This window comes from Dendropsophus ebraccatus, chromosome 1 (genome assembly GCF_027789765.1).
Source record: "Dendropsophus ebraccatus isolate aDenEbr1 chromosome 1, aDenEbr1.pat, whole genome shotgun sequence".
NCBI lineage: Eukaryota > Metazoa > Chordata > Amphibia > Anura > Hylidae > Dendropsophus > Dendropsophus ebraccatus.
The window spans coordinates 109,925,516-109,939,708 of record NC_091454.1 but is presented as its reverse complement, the minus strand read 5'-3'; the positions used below and the strand labels follow the sequence as shown (position 1 = coordinate 109,939,708).

The 14,193-nt window shown below is 40.0% G+C and overlaps 1 protein-coding gene and 1 long non-coding RNA gene across 2 annotated transcripts in view; one reads left to right on the top strand and one right to left on the bottom strand.

The window, feature by feature from the left end:
* The window catches only part of GRM8 (glutamate metabotropic receptor 8), a 628,898-nt gene that overhangs the window by 538,630 nt on the left and 76,075 nt on the right, over window positions 1–14,193 (top strand). The window contains exon 7 of the mRNA XM_069957605.1: window positions 6,709–6,845. Within this exon, the coding sequence (XP_069813706.1) occupies window positions 6,709–6,845 (137 nt within the window). The remainder of the gene's footprint in view (window positions 1–6,708; window positions 6,846–14,193) is intronic.
* Window positions 3,243–4,129, bottom strand: LOC138796962 (uncharacterized). The gene is made up of 3 exons (XR_011363862.1): window positions 4,035–4,129; window positions 3,658–3,804; window positions 3,243–3,516 (listed from the first exon to the last, which is right to left on the bottom strand). It is a non-coding gene; the product is annotated as an uncharacterized lncRNA (long non-coding RNA).

Sequence of the window (14,193 nt, the reverse complement as noted above, 5' to 3'; positions counted from 1 at the left end):
CTAATCCAGAACATGAAATGGCAGTTATGCCAATAGCGTGGACTGTCTTCATAATGTTTAAACAATGTACGCAATGTGTCCATAGAGTAAACTAATGTTCCACTCGGGTGGCCTTGTGAAGACCCACATTTTGGGTCAACAGTGTGTGAATATATTGTAAAAAGTTCTAGTGTGGCACCTCGTACATAGAAAATAGTGTGAAAGCAGGCAGAGTGTAATCCTGCATTGGATGCCTCCATTTTAGTTATCTGGCTAAATATGTCCTTAAACAAAAGTGCCATCTTAGATAGTGACCAGTGTTGTTTTCTCCTCAGACCACAAGTAGTTCAGCAACCAGCAGAGGCCTCATCGGATGAAGAGAATGAAGAACCTAATCTGGCAGAGGGGTTGGCCAGGACTCCACCACCAAGATGTCAAGAGGGTCCTGTGGAGCCTGGCGAGAGAGAGTGACATGTGCCTTGACCGTCCAACAACATTTGTGTTTGTTCCGCACTCCCTCTCCTCAGCTACACCAACACCACCCCTTGTCTGCTACACTGTAGGGCCTTAGTGCCAACCGCGCCTTACTAGCATTAATAATTTCCTAACATTTGTGTGCACCAGGACCACATCAATAACACACTGTTTAGAAGGTCTGGCATCACATTAGCTAGGGATGACAATAACAGCTTGGGGGGATTGGGATGTCCCTTTTATTTTTGTGGTGCCAGAATACAGTCAGGCTGGCTGTGTCCTTCACATATTGCCCACACTATTGCCTCTGCACACTATTCTAACTTCTGTCAACATGGTCCAAAGTAGTCTCCACACACCCTCGCCCACATCCACCCACACACACTATCATGTGAATGTTTTATTTTTTGACATGTAATAAATCCATTGCGACATATCTTGTTGTTTCCCGAAATCTTATTTTTTACTTGTTTATGTTTTAGTGTTTAAGGGTTAAAAAAACAAATGATTATTGACTGCCACTAAGGAACTACGAAATACGCTTCAAAATACTTAGTGGACTTTGTTTGCATAGAAAGCTGTATTGAATGTTGCTATTGTGTCTTATAAAATTTTGTTGTATGCTTTACGTTAGTAGAAAATGAACACATGCTGGATGTCCTTCAGGAGAATATTTCTAATCATATGTGAGACATTGCTGTATGTGTTAAAATGAATGTGTCATGATAGGAAATATTATAATGTAGTTAAGTATTTCATTTATCAGGCCAACACTCTCCTGCTGTGGCCACTTCCTGCCTTGGCCACAGATGGCAGCAGAGAGCACTGTCATACATGACAAACAAGGAATCGCAACATTCACTACATGTTCGTAGTAGGTTCACAATACGTGTATTTGAGTCAGTATATTTTGGTCAGTATTGTTAACAAAACCAGTAGTGGCTTAAAAACACAAAGGCTGTGTTCACACAATGTAGAAATAGAGTGGCTGTGCGCCATTTAAAGTGAAATATTGCTAAGTTTTTTTCTAAGAATGGATGTTATTTGGAAATGTCCTTATTTAGTGTTTTAATGGCGCACATCCACAACATTACAACATTGTGTCGAGATCCTTTGGGTGTTTAGAATCCACTGCTGTTTTTGTTAGCTATACTGAGTGAAATACACGTATTGTGAAGCCACTAGCGAAGATGTAGTGAATGCTGCGATTCCTTCTTTTTGAGGTCTGAGCCTGCTCTATGCTGACATCTGTAGCCAAGGCAGGAAGTGGCCAGAGCAGGAGAGGCTTGTGATGAGCACTAACATATTTTGGGACATTAATGTTATTATCATGACACTATCATTTCCACATAGAGCTCTATGTCCGATGGTAGTAGAAATCTCCTCCTGCAGGACATCCAGCATGTGGTCATTATGTACAAAGTGGAGGATATATAAACGTACACACAATAAACTACATAATGTAGCGTTTACACTGGCAGATTGATGTGATGGATTTTGGATAAGAAATCCAGGAGATGACTGTAGACAAGGAACAGGTGATCAAGTAAAGAGCGAGATTTCTAATCTTTGAATACACTCTTCTGTGTTTTACAGAAAAAAAATGGATGATAAAATAATATTTTTGAACCGCAACCTAAGTAGACCACATCCAGCTGGCGCACCTGGGTGATGTGTGGAGGGATATATGTGGTGTGTTAATAGTGATTGTTAAGAAGTGAGATGGACTGTGGCACTAGAAGATATCAGATCCTGTTACATATCCCACACTAGAAAGTTAGACATATAGTGCGCACCCTGCTGGTCACTCCATAGGAAATGCACATGTTTTGATCACATCAATCTTTCAGCACACTAGGTTCAAAGGACTATACAATTAACATTAGCATGATGTGACCATGCTCGATAATTACTGGCCAGTAGTATATCGAGTGAGGTAATGTGTATTTTCGAACACTACTATGTGGGAACACACAACATGTTTTACATACATTGAAAAGGCAGACACATTGTTTAGTCGAATAAGAAAATATATTTTTTGTTTTAGTAAAAAGAGAATGAAAATTAAATATCAACCAATACATCGGGTTCAAACAACAAAAGAAAATAAAAAAACACACATCCCAGAGACAGGTGACATACATGCGGGAAAACATCAGTCCTGTGGCCGTGGCTCATAAGGGAGGCTGTGAAAGGGGCACGGGCACGGCGCCTTCAGGAGTCATGAAGTAGTCAGCAAAGAGGTTCCTGACCACTATCCCGCGGTTGAGTTGTCTCCCTTGGCCATAGTTGATAGGGGCACTAAAAGCTGGCAGTGTCTCCACGTTCACCTCCGGGGTGGGAGCATAGTCCCGAAGGTAGTTGTGGAGAACACAGGCAGCTTTAATGACCATGTCAACTGTGGCCAATTTCAACTGCAGGGCAGTGGTAAACACTCTCCACTGACTAGTCATGATCCCGAAGGCGCACTCCACGAAGTTACGTGCCCGGCTCAGCCTCCGGTTAAATAGTCTCCCCCGTTCATCCAGCCCTCTCCGTGGGTAAGGGCGCAGCAGGTTGTTGAGTAAAGGGAAGGCTTGATCCCCTACCATGACGAATGGAGCGGGATGCGTGGTACCCGGAAGAGGAGTGGGAGGAGGTAGAGTCACGTGATCTAAGAGTATGCGCCGCCCAAACTCTGATCTCAGTAGCGCCCGGGAGTCCCCAGTACTGCCATAGGAGCCGACGTCGATGGCAAGGAAACAATACGTGGAATCAACAACCGCGATCAGGACCACAGAAAAAAATTTCTTATAATTGAAATACTGTGATCCTGATCGCGGTGGTTGCTTCACACGTATGTGCTTACCATCAACCGCCCCTATACAGTTGGGGAAATTGGCCACAGACTGAAAGCCTGCTGCTGACTGCAACCAAATCTCCCGGGTCGGACTGGGCATCACGATGGGCTGCAAATGCTCCCAGATCACGGCGCACGTGCAACTCACAATTCCAGAGATGGTGGACGTACCAACCCTGAATTGGAGGTGCAACGATACATAACTCTCCCCTGTCGCCAAGAATCTGTGAAAAAATGAAAAATAGTATTTTATGATTCTATTTCACATTCAGCTACATATTAAATTATTACATATTTTAACACTATATTAGATTTCACTACAATTACATGAACAAATAGTTCGCATTAAAATAAAGCATCTTCACCTTAACGTTATGAGCAGACGTCCCACAGGAGGGATGGATTTCCGCATGTAGGTGTCCTGTCTCTGGAGATGTGGGGTCAAAATGGAAAGTAAATTATCAAAGGCCTCCATAGGCAGGCGCACGAAGTCCTGGAACTTGTCAGGATGTCTGCAACAAATTAAGAAAAATATTGATCACTAATATTACACACAAACACACATCATAGGAAGATGTCATACGGTTTACAAATGTTGAAATTAACATCAAACGTTGTAAGGATAAACAAAAAACATAATAAAATTATGGACTTTGGGGTAAACATTTGTGGACAGTAACCTTTACATTTGCAATATTACATTCAAAGATTTGACGACTTTGATGTATTCAAATCGACATACCGTCGCAAATCATCATACAGGCAACCAATGTGGCCCCGGGTCTCCCTCCGAACATTGATGGGGTGGACCCAATATCGCCGTCCCACCTCCTGCAGACGGCGCTGCTCTGCGTCTTTTTGCCTCTGAGAAGAATTTGTAAAAAATTACATTTATTATTTTTAAGACATCTCAATTAGTCACAAAATTATTACACAGTTGCATTTAAGGACCTTTGGTCAACAGTACTTAAGGGAGCTTGCATAAACAATACATTTAAATCAATGTTTTACGGATTATAAGCCTAAACAGTTTGTAAGGCTAGTTTGAAATAAGTTACATAAAGCTTTAAAAAAAAAAAAAAAAAAAAAAAAAAAAAAAAAAATATATAGAGACTTACACACAAACGCTGGTAATAATTACGCATCTTCCACAGGATCGAAAGCACCACGAGCTGGTGCTTGCGGCGCAGCCTCATACGCCGGGCTGGCCCATAGGGCGCATTATTAGCGCCATCAGACATCTTTTTTTTTATTTTTTTGCCATTCAAAACACTACAAGCATATGGGCGTACTTCGCGAGTGGGCGGAGATTTTATAGGGATGTGGGTGTGCTTATTTGGCCCGGGGGCAGATTCATGAATCAAATACATGCTTTTGAGCGGGGCCAAACAAGCCAAGACACATCATGACACTACGGCCGGACTCTTACGATAAGACCGTAAGTGGTTTTCAAATACAGCCGCCAGACCACCCGGAGATGTACGGGACAGAAATTTTAACGCCCGCACTGTTACTACGTGTGAAACCGGCCTAATGGTGAATACTTTCCTCAAGCCCCTGTAGTGTCAAAATGCTCATTATACCCAGAGATTAATTTTTTAAGGTGTCTAGTTTCAAAATGGGGTCACTTATGGGGGTTTCCAGTATACAAGCCTCATAAATCCACTTAAAAAAAAGAACTGGTCCCTAAAAAAAAATCAGTTTTAGAAACTTTTGCAAAAATGTGATAATTTGCTACTAAATTTCTAAGCCCAATAAAACCCTAAAAAAGTAAAATATGTTTACCAAATTATGCCAGAATAAAGAAGACATATTGGTAATGTGACTTAGTAACTAAATTATGTGCTATGACTTCCTTTTTTTAGAAGCAGAGAATTTCAAAGTTCATAAAATGCAAATTTTTCAATTTTTTTATGATATTTTGATGTTTTTCACAAAAAATACACAAAGTAGTGACCAAATTTTGCCAATAATATAAAGTGCCATATGTGACGAAAAAACAATCTCAGAATCGCTAGCATATGTTAAAGCATCACTGAGCTATAAGAGCATAAAGTGAGACAGGTCAGATTTTGAAAAATGGGCTTGGTCATTAAGGCCAAAACAGGCTTTAGAGGCAAGGGGTTAAAAATGTACAGTAAGGCACAATGTTCAGAAAATGTTGCCACAAGCTTGGTAAAAAGCAACTTTAATCACTGCTACCCAATGCTGAATAAGCAGGTATGGAGGTAGAGCCCTGCTCCCAGCCACTCATCCCATATTAAAATGCACTTAAAGGGAACCTGTCGCTCTGGCACCTTGGGCAGATCCTACCCTACCAATGAATAAAGAATCATATACTTACCCTCTCCGGCATGCCAATCCCACTGCAGAGAAATTGCCACCCACTTGTCTGTACACTCAATATGCAATTAAGCAGAAAAGAGTCCTATGTCCATAGGAAATCACTGCTCCAGTGATTTCCTATTGACACTGGACTCATCTTTGCTCAGTTGCATATTAAGTGCGCAGATGAGTGGGTGGCGATTTCTCCGTGGCGGACCAGCATATGGAGCAGCATCGGCAGGAGAGGGTAAGTATATGATCCTTTTTCCAGGGGTAGGGTAGGTTCTGGCCCAGGTGCCAGGTTCCCTTTAATAAAAAGCCCAACAGTTAGGGTGTCAGCGTTACAGACTGGAAGGAGGGCAGAGGCAGCAAAGCTACATGAGTTGCAGATCTGCCCCCATGCCTACTTAGCTTGTGGAGTGAAGCAGGATTTAAAGAGTCCCTATATTTGGAAAAGAAAGACTTTTGACATGAAAAGTTTTGATTGGGCGAGATCTGAGTGCTCTCTGTGCTACCCGACCTGGATTGCCCCATAGACATTATGTGGCTGTCAAGGTCACATAATGCAGAGCCTCAATTGACCTTTCCTGGCTCGTTCTCCTGATCATTTACTGTCTGAACATTCAGACCCTGACCAATAAAAATGTTTTACATATCTCTTTGACATCATCCAAAGAGTCCAACAGCATCCAGTTAGCGCAATCTTCAAATCTTTATTGTCAAGACAAGTACAAAATACTTTGTGATATCTTTGCGACGTCAAAAGTTTTTTGTAATGACAGGTACTCTTTATGATTGCATTTGATTAAAGTATGGGTTCAGAGAAAACTAATGAGTACAACGCCTGAATACTATGCCTAGATCTACAAAAGGCAGTAAGAAGGGTTATAAGGCTAAGGTAAACTGGCATTTTGGTGTGGTAAACTCCTCTGTGATATACAGTAAGAAACTCACAGAATTCTACAACTTTTATCTATTTTCTGTTTATATATGTTTATAGAAAAATATCTATGTGTATAATGACACAGATTTCATTTATTGATGTTTTCCCTAATAAATATTAGAATTGTTGTTTTTTTTTTATCTTCTAGGAAGTGCTGGCACACCAGTCACATACAATGAAAATGGTGATGCCCCTGGACGCTATGATATTTACCAGTATCAAATAGTGAATAAGACAGCAGAATACAAAGTTATTGGACACTGGACAAACCAGCTACACCTCAATGTAAGTAATGCACTTCCATGTGACTACTACCTTTTTCTGTCAGTAGAAATATAGATGTATGAGTAGAAGTAGGAAAAAATCTTTAGTTTAGAAGGAGAAAGTATAATTAAATAAAATATAATTAATTATAATAATATAATTATAATTAAAATATTATAGTATACTTCTAGAGTTAAGCAAGTAATGTAACTTAATGTAACTTAATTGTTCACTGTATGTACTGTTTACATAAATTAAATGTATTAACACTTATTTATAGTCATATAATAAACCAATTTATCATTATTATTGAACCTGACTCTGTATTTATAATTTTCTTTTTAGACAAAAATGCAAATATTTAGAAGATGGTTAATTGTATTCTACTAGTTTAGAAATTTTTATACTTACAACAGAAAGATTGCCAGTAGCTGAGGCTACATGCATATTGCGACATTCTGTTTGTGAAATATGGTCATTGTGCTTGTTTAATCAGTGTGCTTGCAATCGGCAAAAACGGACGTACTTTGTACGAAAGGACACGCTGCCTTATCTTCTATGGGATCCCGGCCAGAGCATATACACATAGTATATGTTCCAGCCGAGATCTCTTGCGGAGCCTTAGAAAACTGACATGTCAGTTTTCTGCGGCCGCTTCATAGTGTGCTGTGGAGAGTTCTGTTGCGGGCGCGCTCAAATGCGCCCGCAACAGAACTCTGCGGCATGAAAGATCATCTGTGGGGATTCCATAGAATGCAGCCAGCACATAATACATTTTTTCCCACATAAACTAAAATAATAATTAAATTAATTGAATTCATGAATGTAGTGAATCCATGCTTTGGTATAAAGTTATGTTTAGGGATGAGCAAACTTTTGAAAAGTTTTTAAAACGAACCTTGCTATAACGGCTGAATAATTGCAGCTACAATAGTGGGAGTCTGATAGGGTGTAGTTTTGTTTAGTTGCAGTTGCTATTACAATGAAAAAAGTGGAAAAAATCAAAGTGCAAAAATAGTGAAAAAAGATTAGCCAGGGTGTAAGTGATTACACGGGATATAGGACACAGAGTTCCTTGGACCCAGTAGGGTGGAAAATAGACATTTGACAGTGGAACCAGCAGCAGTAATAGTACTGTATTGGACCCAGTGTGATTGAGAATAGACAATTGATGGAGGAGGAGGAGGAGGAGGAGGAGGAGGAGGCAGTAGCATTCGATTGCACCCAGCCCAGTATGGTTGAAAAGAGACTATCGGAGGAGGCGCCACCACTTGATTGCACCCAGCCCAGTATGGTTGAGGAGGAGGATGTTCAGCCTTGGAGTGGTGGCCTGGGAATCCTTGCTGATGATGTTGTTCACCACACTTTCAAAAACACGGACAAGTGGGATGATGTTGTTGATCCCATAGTCATGCCTGCTCACAGAGTCCTACTGCTTCCACCATCCACTGGCTGTTCTAGGCCCTACTGAGTCGAAAAGAGTGGTGCTACAGCTACTGCTTACTAGGCCCAATGGGGTCACTTTGGATAATGCAGCCAAACCTCTCACGAGGCAAGTAATGGCTTAATAAATCCTATGCCTGTTTGTGTTTGGCATGAAGTCACTGAGACCATTGTTACACTACTTACTACCTCCCATAGTGATACTCTCTAATGGCTTGTTCACACAGGTATTTAAGGGTATAAACCCACACACCGTATACACAGCGTATTTACTGCTGCGATACGCAGCGAATACGCAACAAAAACGCAGCAGATTAGATCTAAATAACTGAACTCAGCATTAAATCTTCACCATCAAACTGCTGCGTATTTGCTGCGTATTTGTTGCGTATTTGTTGCGTATTTGCTGCGTATACAAAAACACGCTTTTTGTTGTGGTCTTTGATGTGGTTTTCTGAACGGTTTTGTTACGAAAGCACTTTTTAATGCCTGAAACAAACAGAAAGGCTCCTAACAAGTCATATGTCATTCTATTTTAAGAACAGCTTTAAAAGTTGTGTTATTGCCACTTCTCCTATTGAAATTAATGGGACATAAAAAAGCACTTTTTGGTTATTAAAAAAATGCACATTTTGTACAAGGTTTTCAAGACAAAAGGTTCCCAATTCTTCCACTATTGCAGCTGCAATTGTTTAGCTGTTTTAGCGTAGTTCATTTAAGATTCGGTTTGGACTGACCAGAATTTTACACCAAAAAATTTGCCAAAATAAAATAAAACTATACCATGAAAATGCACAAATCAATTTTTTTAGGATGTTTTACTATAAAACCAGAACCACAGCTATAACAATATTATGGCCATAATAAATGTTGCATGGATTTACATTACAAGGCTATGTTCACACTACGTATGAGACCGGCCGTTCCGTAACCCGGCCGGGTCACGTAACAGCCAGTCTGTGCCTGGATCATCCCGGCCAGGACTTAAGTACCGGCCAGATGATCTTTCCGGCCGCAGGGTTCTGATGCAGGCGCATCAGCGCGCGCCCGCCCGCATCAGAACCTCCCACAGCACACTATGAAGCAAGCGGCCGGAGCCACGCCTCATTGTGTGAACTGACAGGGTTTCCTATGGGCGCAATTCACTGAATTACTGCCGCAGAAAACTGACGTGTCAGTTATTTGCTTCGCTGCACAGGATCCCGGCCGGAGCGTATACTGAAATGTAGGCAATGTTCCACACTGCATAAAGTACGTCTGTTGTTGCCGATAACAACGGCCGTACTTTTACATAGTGTGAACATAGCTCAACAGTGTATAGAGTAACAATAATATAACATTCTGTTTTGTCACTCTGGTACATGTTCCCACACTTTACATATCATTATAATGTAATAATAATAATAGTAATAACAATAATATAAATAATAAATTAAAAATCACTTTTTAACTTTTTGTTGAAATAATTGGCACATACCTTGATATTGAAATATAATTAAGCTTTTCTTCTAAAGCAACTCATTCATATTCCAACATTTCTTAGATTGCAGTAGTGGTCTCATGGGGTTTTAGAATGCTTTTGTGCTTTTTACTTGTAATATAATTAACCATTATTAATTCAGTACCTCACACGGTGGAAGAGGTAACTCTAAAGATCGCTCTTATACTACAATGCTAAAGCTATTTTAAGAAACTGTAAATGCCCCCTTATGACTGGAGAAGCCATTGAGTATGCATCGTTAAAATATTATGTTGGAGTGGACCAGTATAATTTTACACAAAATTATCTGCAGTTATCAATGTTTCACTATAGCCACCATTGCTATTACACAAGATCAACTTTCTAATAAAAATGTGCCAATGCAATCAAATGACAACAGCTGCATCCAATTACTTAATTAGCGGGCACGGTGATCGGACCAAACCCGCTAATAGCCGCGGTCCCGGGCTACGAGCGGCACCCGGGAAAACGGCGGTTTAGAGTGGGGCCACCGCTCTAAACATCCCTAGGCCACCCAGGACATACAGGTAAGCCCAGGGTCGCCTATGGGTTAAGTAAAATCAGCATCCAAGTGTAGTGCTAACACTTAGTTAAAGCGTAACTGCCATGTTGTTGTTTTTTTTGTTTTGTTTGTTTTTTTGCAGAAATCAATAGTACAAGGGATTTTAAGAAACTTTGTTATAGGTTTTATCAGGGAAAAAAGCCTCTTTTTGAGCTCAAAAGGCTTTTTCTCCCCCACCCTCTCACCTCTTATCTGTGCATTATCAGGCAAATCCGACTTTAGAGTGAAGACAGGTTCTGCTGTGTCCATTATAACCTATAGAGGGGGGAGGGGTCAAGGCAGAGGAGTGAGCAGGAAGAACAGACACACATACCAGCTGTTTACTCACTGTCTGGGCACATTCAACTCTGGATTCACAGGTCAGAAAGGTCAGTTCTTATCTAGCAGCTTGGGGAGATAAGCAGAAAGGATGTAAACAGTGTTTTCAGTCCTCCATGCACAACTCCCTCCTCTTGACCCCTCCCCTTTCCATAGGATAGAATGGACAGAGAAATCCTGCTTCATCTAAAGTGAGGGGGGGGGAGCTGGGAAACTGCTTTTTGAGTACAGAAGGAAACTATTTTGCTTAATAAAACCAATTACAGATTTTCTTAAAATTACTTGAACCATTGATATTTATTGTTTTCTGAAAAATAACCCTAAAATGACAGTTACACTTTAAGTTTATGCATAATGCCAGGTACAGAAAGTGATTTTTCAACCATAAAAGGTTGTTATCATGCTTACATTAAGTGAACCTAAAAATGTGAAACAAAAAGGAGTGTGGCAAATCACAGTGTCTCAAGTGGGCTGGCCCCTGTTGACGTCAGAGAGCTGGCCTCCACTTAAAACACATTGTGCAAATGTAAATACATGGTTACAAAACCTCAACTTTATTCAATACATATACAATAAGTTAGATGCACACTGCAGTCTCATATTCATTTGTGTGCCAGCATACAGGTGAATAGTGACCACTATAAGGAAACTATAGAATACTATTACAGGAACAAAGGATCAACAGGATGGAAGTAGACAAATGGATGGCTTCCAAAAGCGCTCTTTGGGGGAGATTTCTCAAACATGGTGTAAAGTGAAACTGGCTCAGTTGCCCCTAGCAACCAATCAGATTCAACCTTTTATTTTCCAAAGAGTCTGTGAGGAATGAAAGGTGGAATCTGATTGGTTGCTAGGGGCAACTGAGAGTTTCACTTTACACCATGTTTAATAGATCTCCCCCATAGTCTTCACGATCCAAGAAAAGCGGAGTCCAATGTCCATCAGGTCTCTGATGAAGAGGGCACCCATGTAATGTGTTGTCCATTTTTTATTGGACTCAGCTTTTCTTGAGTCCTGAAGGGTATGAGCGCCTTTGGAAGCCATCCATTTGTCTACTTCCATCCTGTTGATCTACTTACCGGCCCAAGGAGGATGATCCAGAGAGTGGCAGTTGCTCCACATCCTTTTTCACACTGTACTTTTAGTCATGCCAAATAGCATGACTGGTAAAGGTCAGCAATGCAGAGCTGTTATGATTCTTAATAAGTTTTTAAACAATCTAACCACACTAGCGAGCAGCCCTGCTTTTTTTCTATTTTATAGGAGCAAAGGAATAAAGAGATCTGACATACAGTACAAGGTACTATATAAAAGGGGCTAAAATAAATGTACGGCCACCATGTCTATATTATTTCCATACGCCTGAGTCATACAGACTAAACGGGTAGTAATATGCTTAAGTGGTCTAGGGTATAGGGCATCTAGGACACAAAAAATAGATAAAATGGTCCCACTGTATGTCTGTAGATTAGGGTAACCAGCTCACAAGCTTCAGTAGAGGTCAGGGTTACCCAATCAATACACGATCCTGAGTTACCCTTTAAGTTGTGGCCAAGGACCCTCAAAATAGAGTCCAGTGTCCATAACTTTTTTGGGGTGCTGGGCTACAGTAAACACACATATAGTGGGCCCATAATAACCTTACACATGCTCAGTGGGTCTCAATTCAGTCAATTGAATGCTCAAGGTTTGGGGATAGCAGGCCAGAGCTCTGCCATATAGGCGCTTTCACTTGTACCTCTGGAGGCAAGATGGCATCAGTAACTCGAGCCCAACAATAAGTCATGGCCGACCTGAAAAGGCATAGACAACAATGAAATGAAATTATGTACATCACATGTGAACTAATACTGTGCAAATATATCTATTGTGAACTGAGTGTAAAGAGATACAAGATTAAAGAACACAGAGGCATATAAGAATTCATAATGATCATCCAGTGCTGCGGCCAGTGGAATTCCTGCCTCATCCAAATGCTCCATTCTGAAAATATAAAAAGCATATTTAATGAATTTGATTCTTTGGAAATTGATACATTAAGCAGGATTATTTAGTTTATACAATAACATTTTATTTTTAATCTTTTGCCAATATTGCGTGGCACTCTTTCAGCATACTACTGTTTATTTTATCTTGTCTTTTCATATCCTTGTCTAGACTGTCCATTAGCAATCCGCAACAAATAATCGTAAACTGAATTAAATAAAATTCCATTTTATCATGCATTATCTACATTATAGAGAAATTGTTGAAGGGAATAAAAATTATTGTAAAAAAAAAAAAAAAGTACTGTGGAAAAATCTATTGCCTGTTTCTAAATGCAGTTGCTGAAAGATAGCTTAGAACTCAGAGGAGACTAAGGTCTCTTTTGGGAATGGCTCAGGTGTTCAAAAGGACCGCCAGATAAGTGTTATTCATATTATTTGTCTCACTGCTACAGGGCAATGTCTGTAAGAATTGGATCAATATTCATCCGGGGAAGTATTTCTCAAGAAGTACAAATGGCTTTTCCTTGAGCTTAGCATATGCCAAATATGCCTGCTCTATATACAGTAAAACTATTTTATAAGATAGAAACCCTGGCATTGCACCAAATCAGGAATTGAAACTTTAGTGAAAGTTAAACATAAAAATTGTTGTTTAAATTTCTTTTTTTTTTTTTTTTTTTCATTTTCTTGGATAATATGTTTCAAAAATTACCGCATGTTTAAAATAGTGCATTTTATGAAGCAATTGAACACAAGTGCATTGGGAATACACTTATGGAAGGCTGCATGAAGCACATTATTTTTCAGTTCAATAAACCTGTGCAGTGAATGGATAATGGTAAAAGTAGGTTTCAAATCCTGTTTGTTTTAGAATGACAGTGAGAAGGAAGGTATTTATATTCTCTGTAGATGAAAAGAAGTCGGCACATGGAAAATTCAATGTATTGTACAATACTCTCCTGTCATTGCCATCTGCACCGAAGGATTTCTTACCTTAATATACAGCGCTCAACTATTTAAATATTTAAACACATTTCATTTGTAATTTAAAGCAATTCCTGATGTTACCACATTCTCCACTTTACTGCTGCAGTAACAGCGTATATGTATATGTTTACTGTAGCTATTCATTTAAATGCACATGCACAATGCCTGCTATGGGAATAGAGGAGACTCTGTATGAAAAAATATTTCTATAGAAGTACAATTCCTCCAGTATATGTGCACTTATAGAGCAGCGTGTGTGCCTCCCTGATAGATAGATAGATAGATAGATAGATAGATAGATAGATAGATAGATAGATAGATAGTGTAGGGATCTTCCCGGGGGATGGTGTGTTTGGACACAGTTCACAGCAGACTTGGACTTGTAAAACAACAGCTTGGCGTTTATTTTCAGCATAAACAGTCCGTAACAGAAATATAGCAACACTGTGCTTCAAGAACAAAACAAAAAAGGTCTTGCCCGTCTGGGCGCTAACTAACAAAAGCAGGTTACCTCTCTGACACTTCAGTCGGCAGTATTGCGGGGTGTGAACAGGCCCCAGCAGCGGCTGT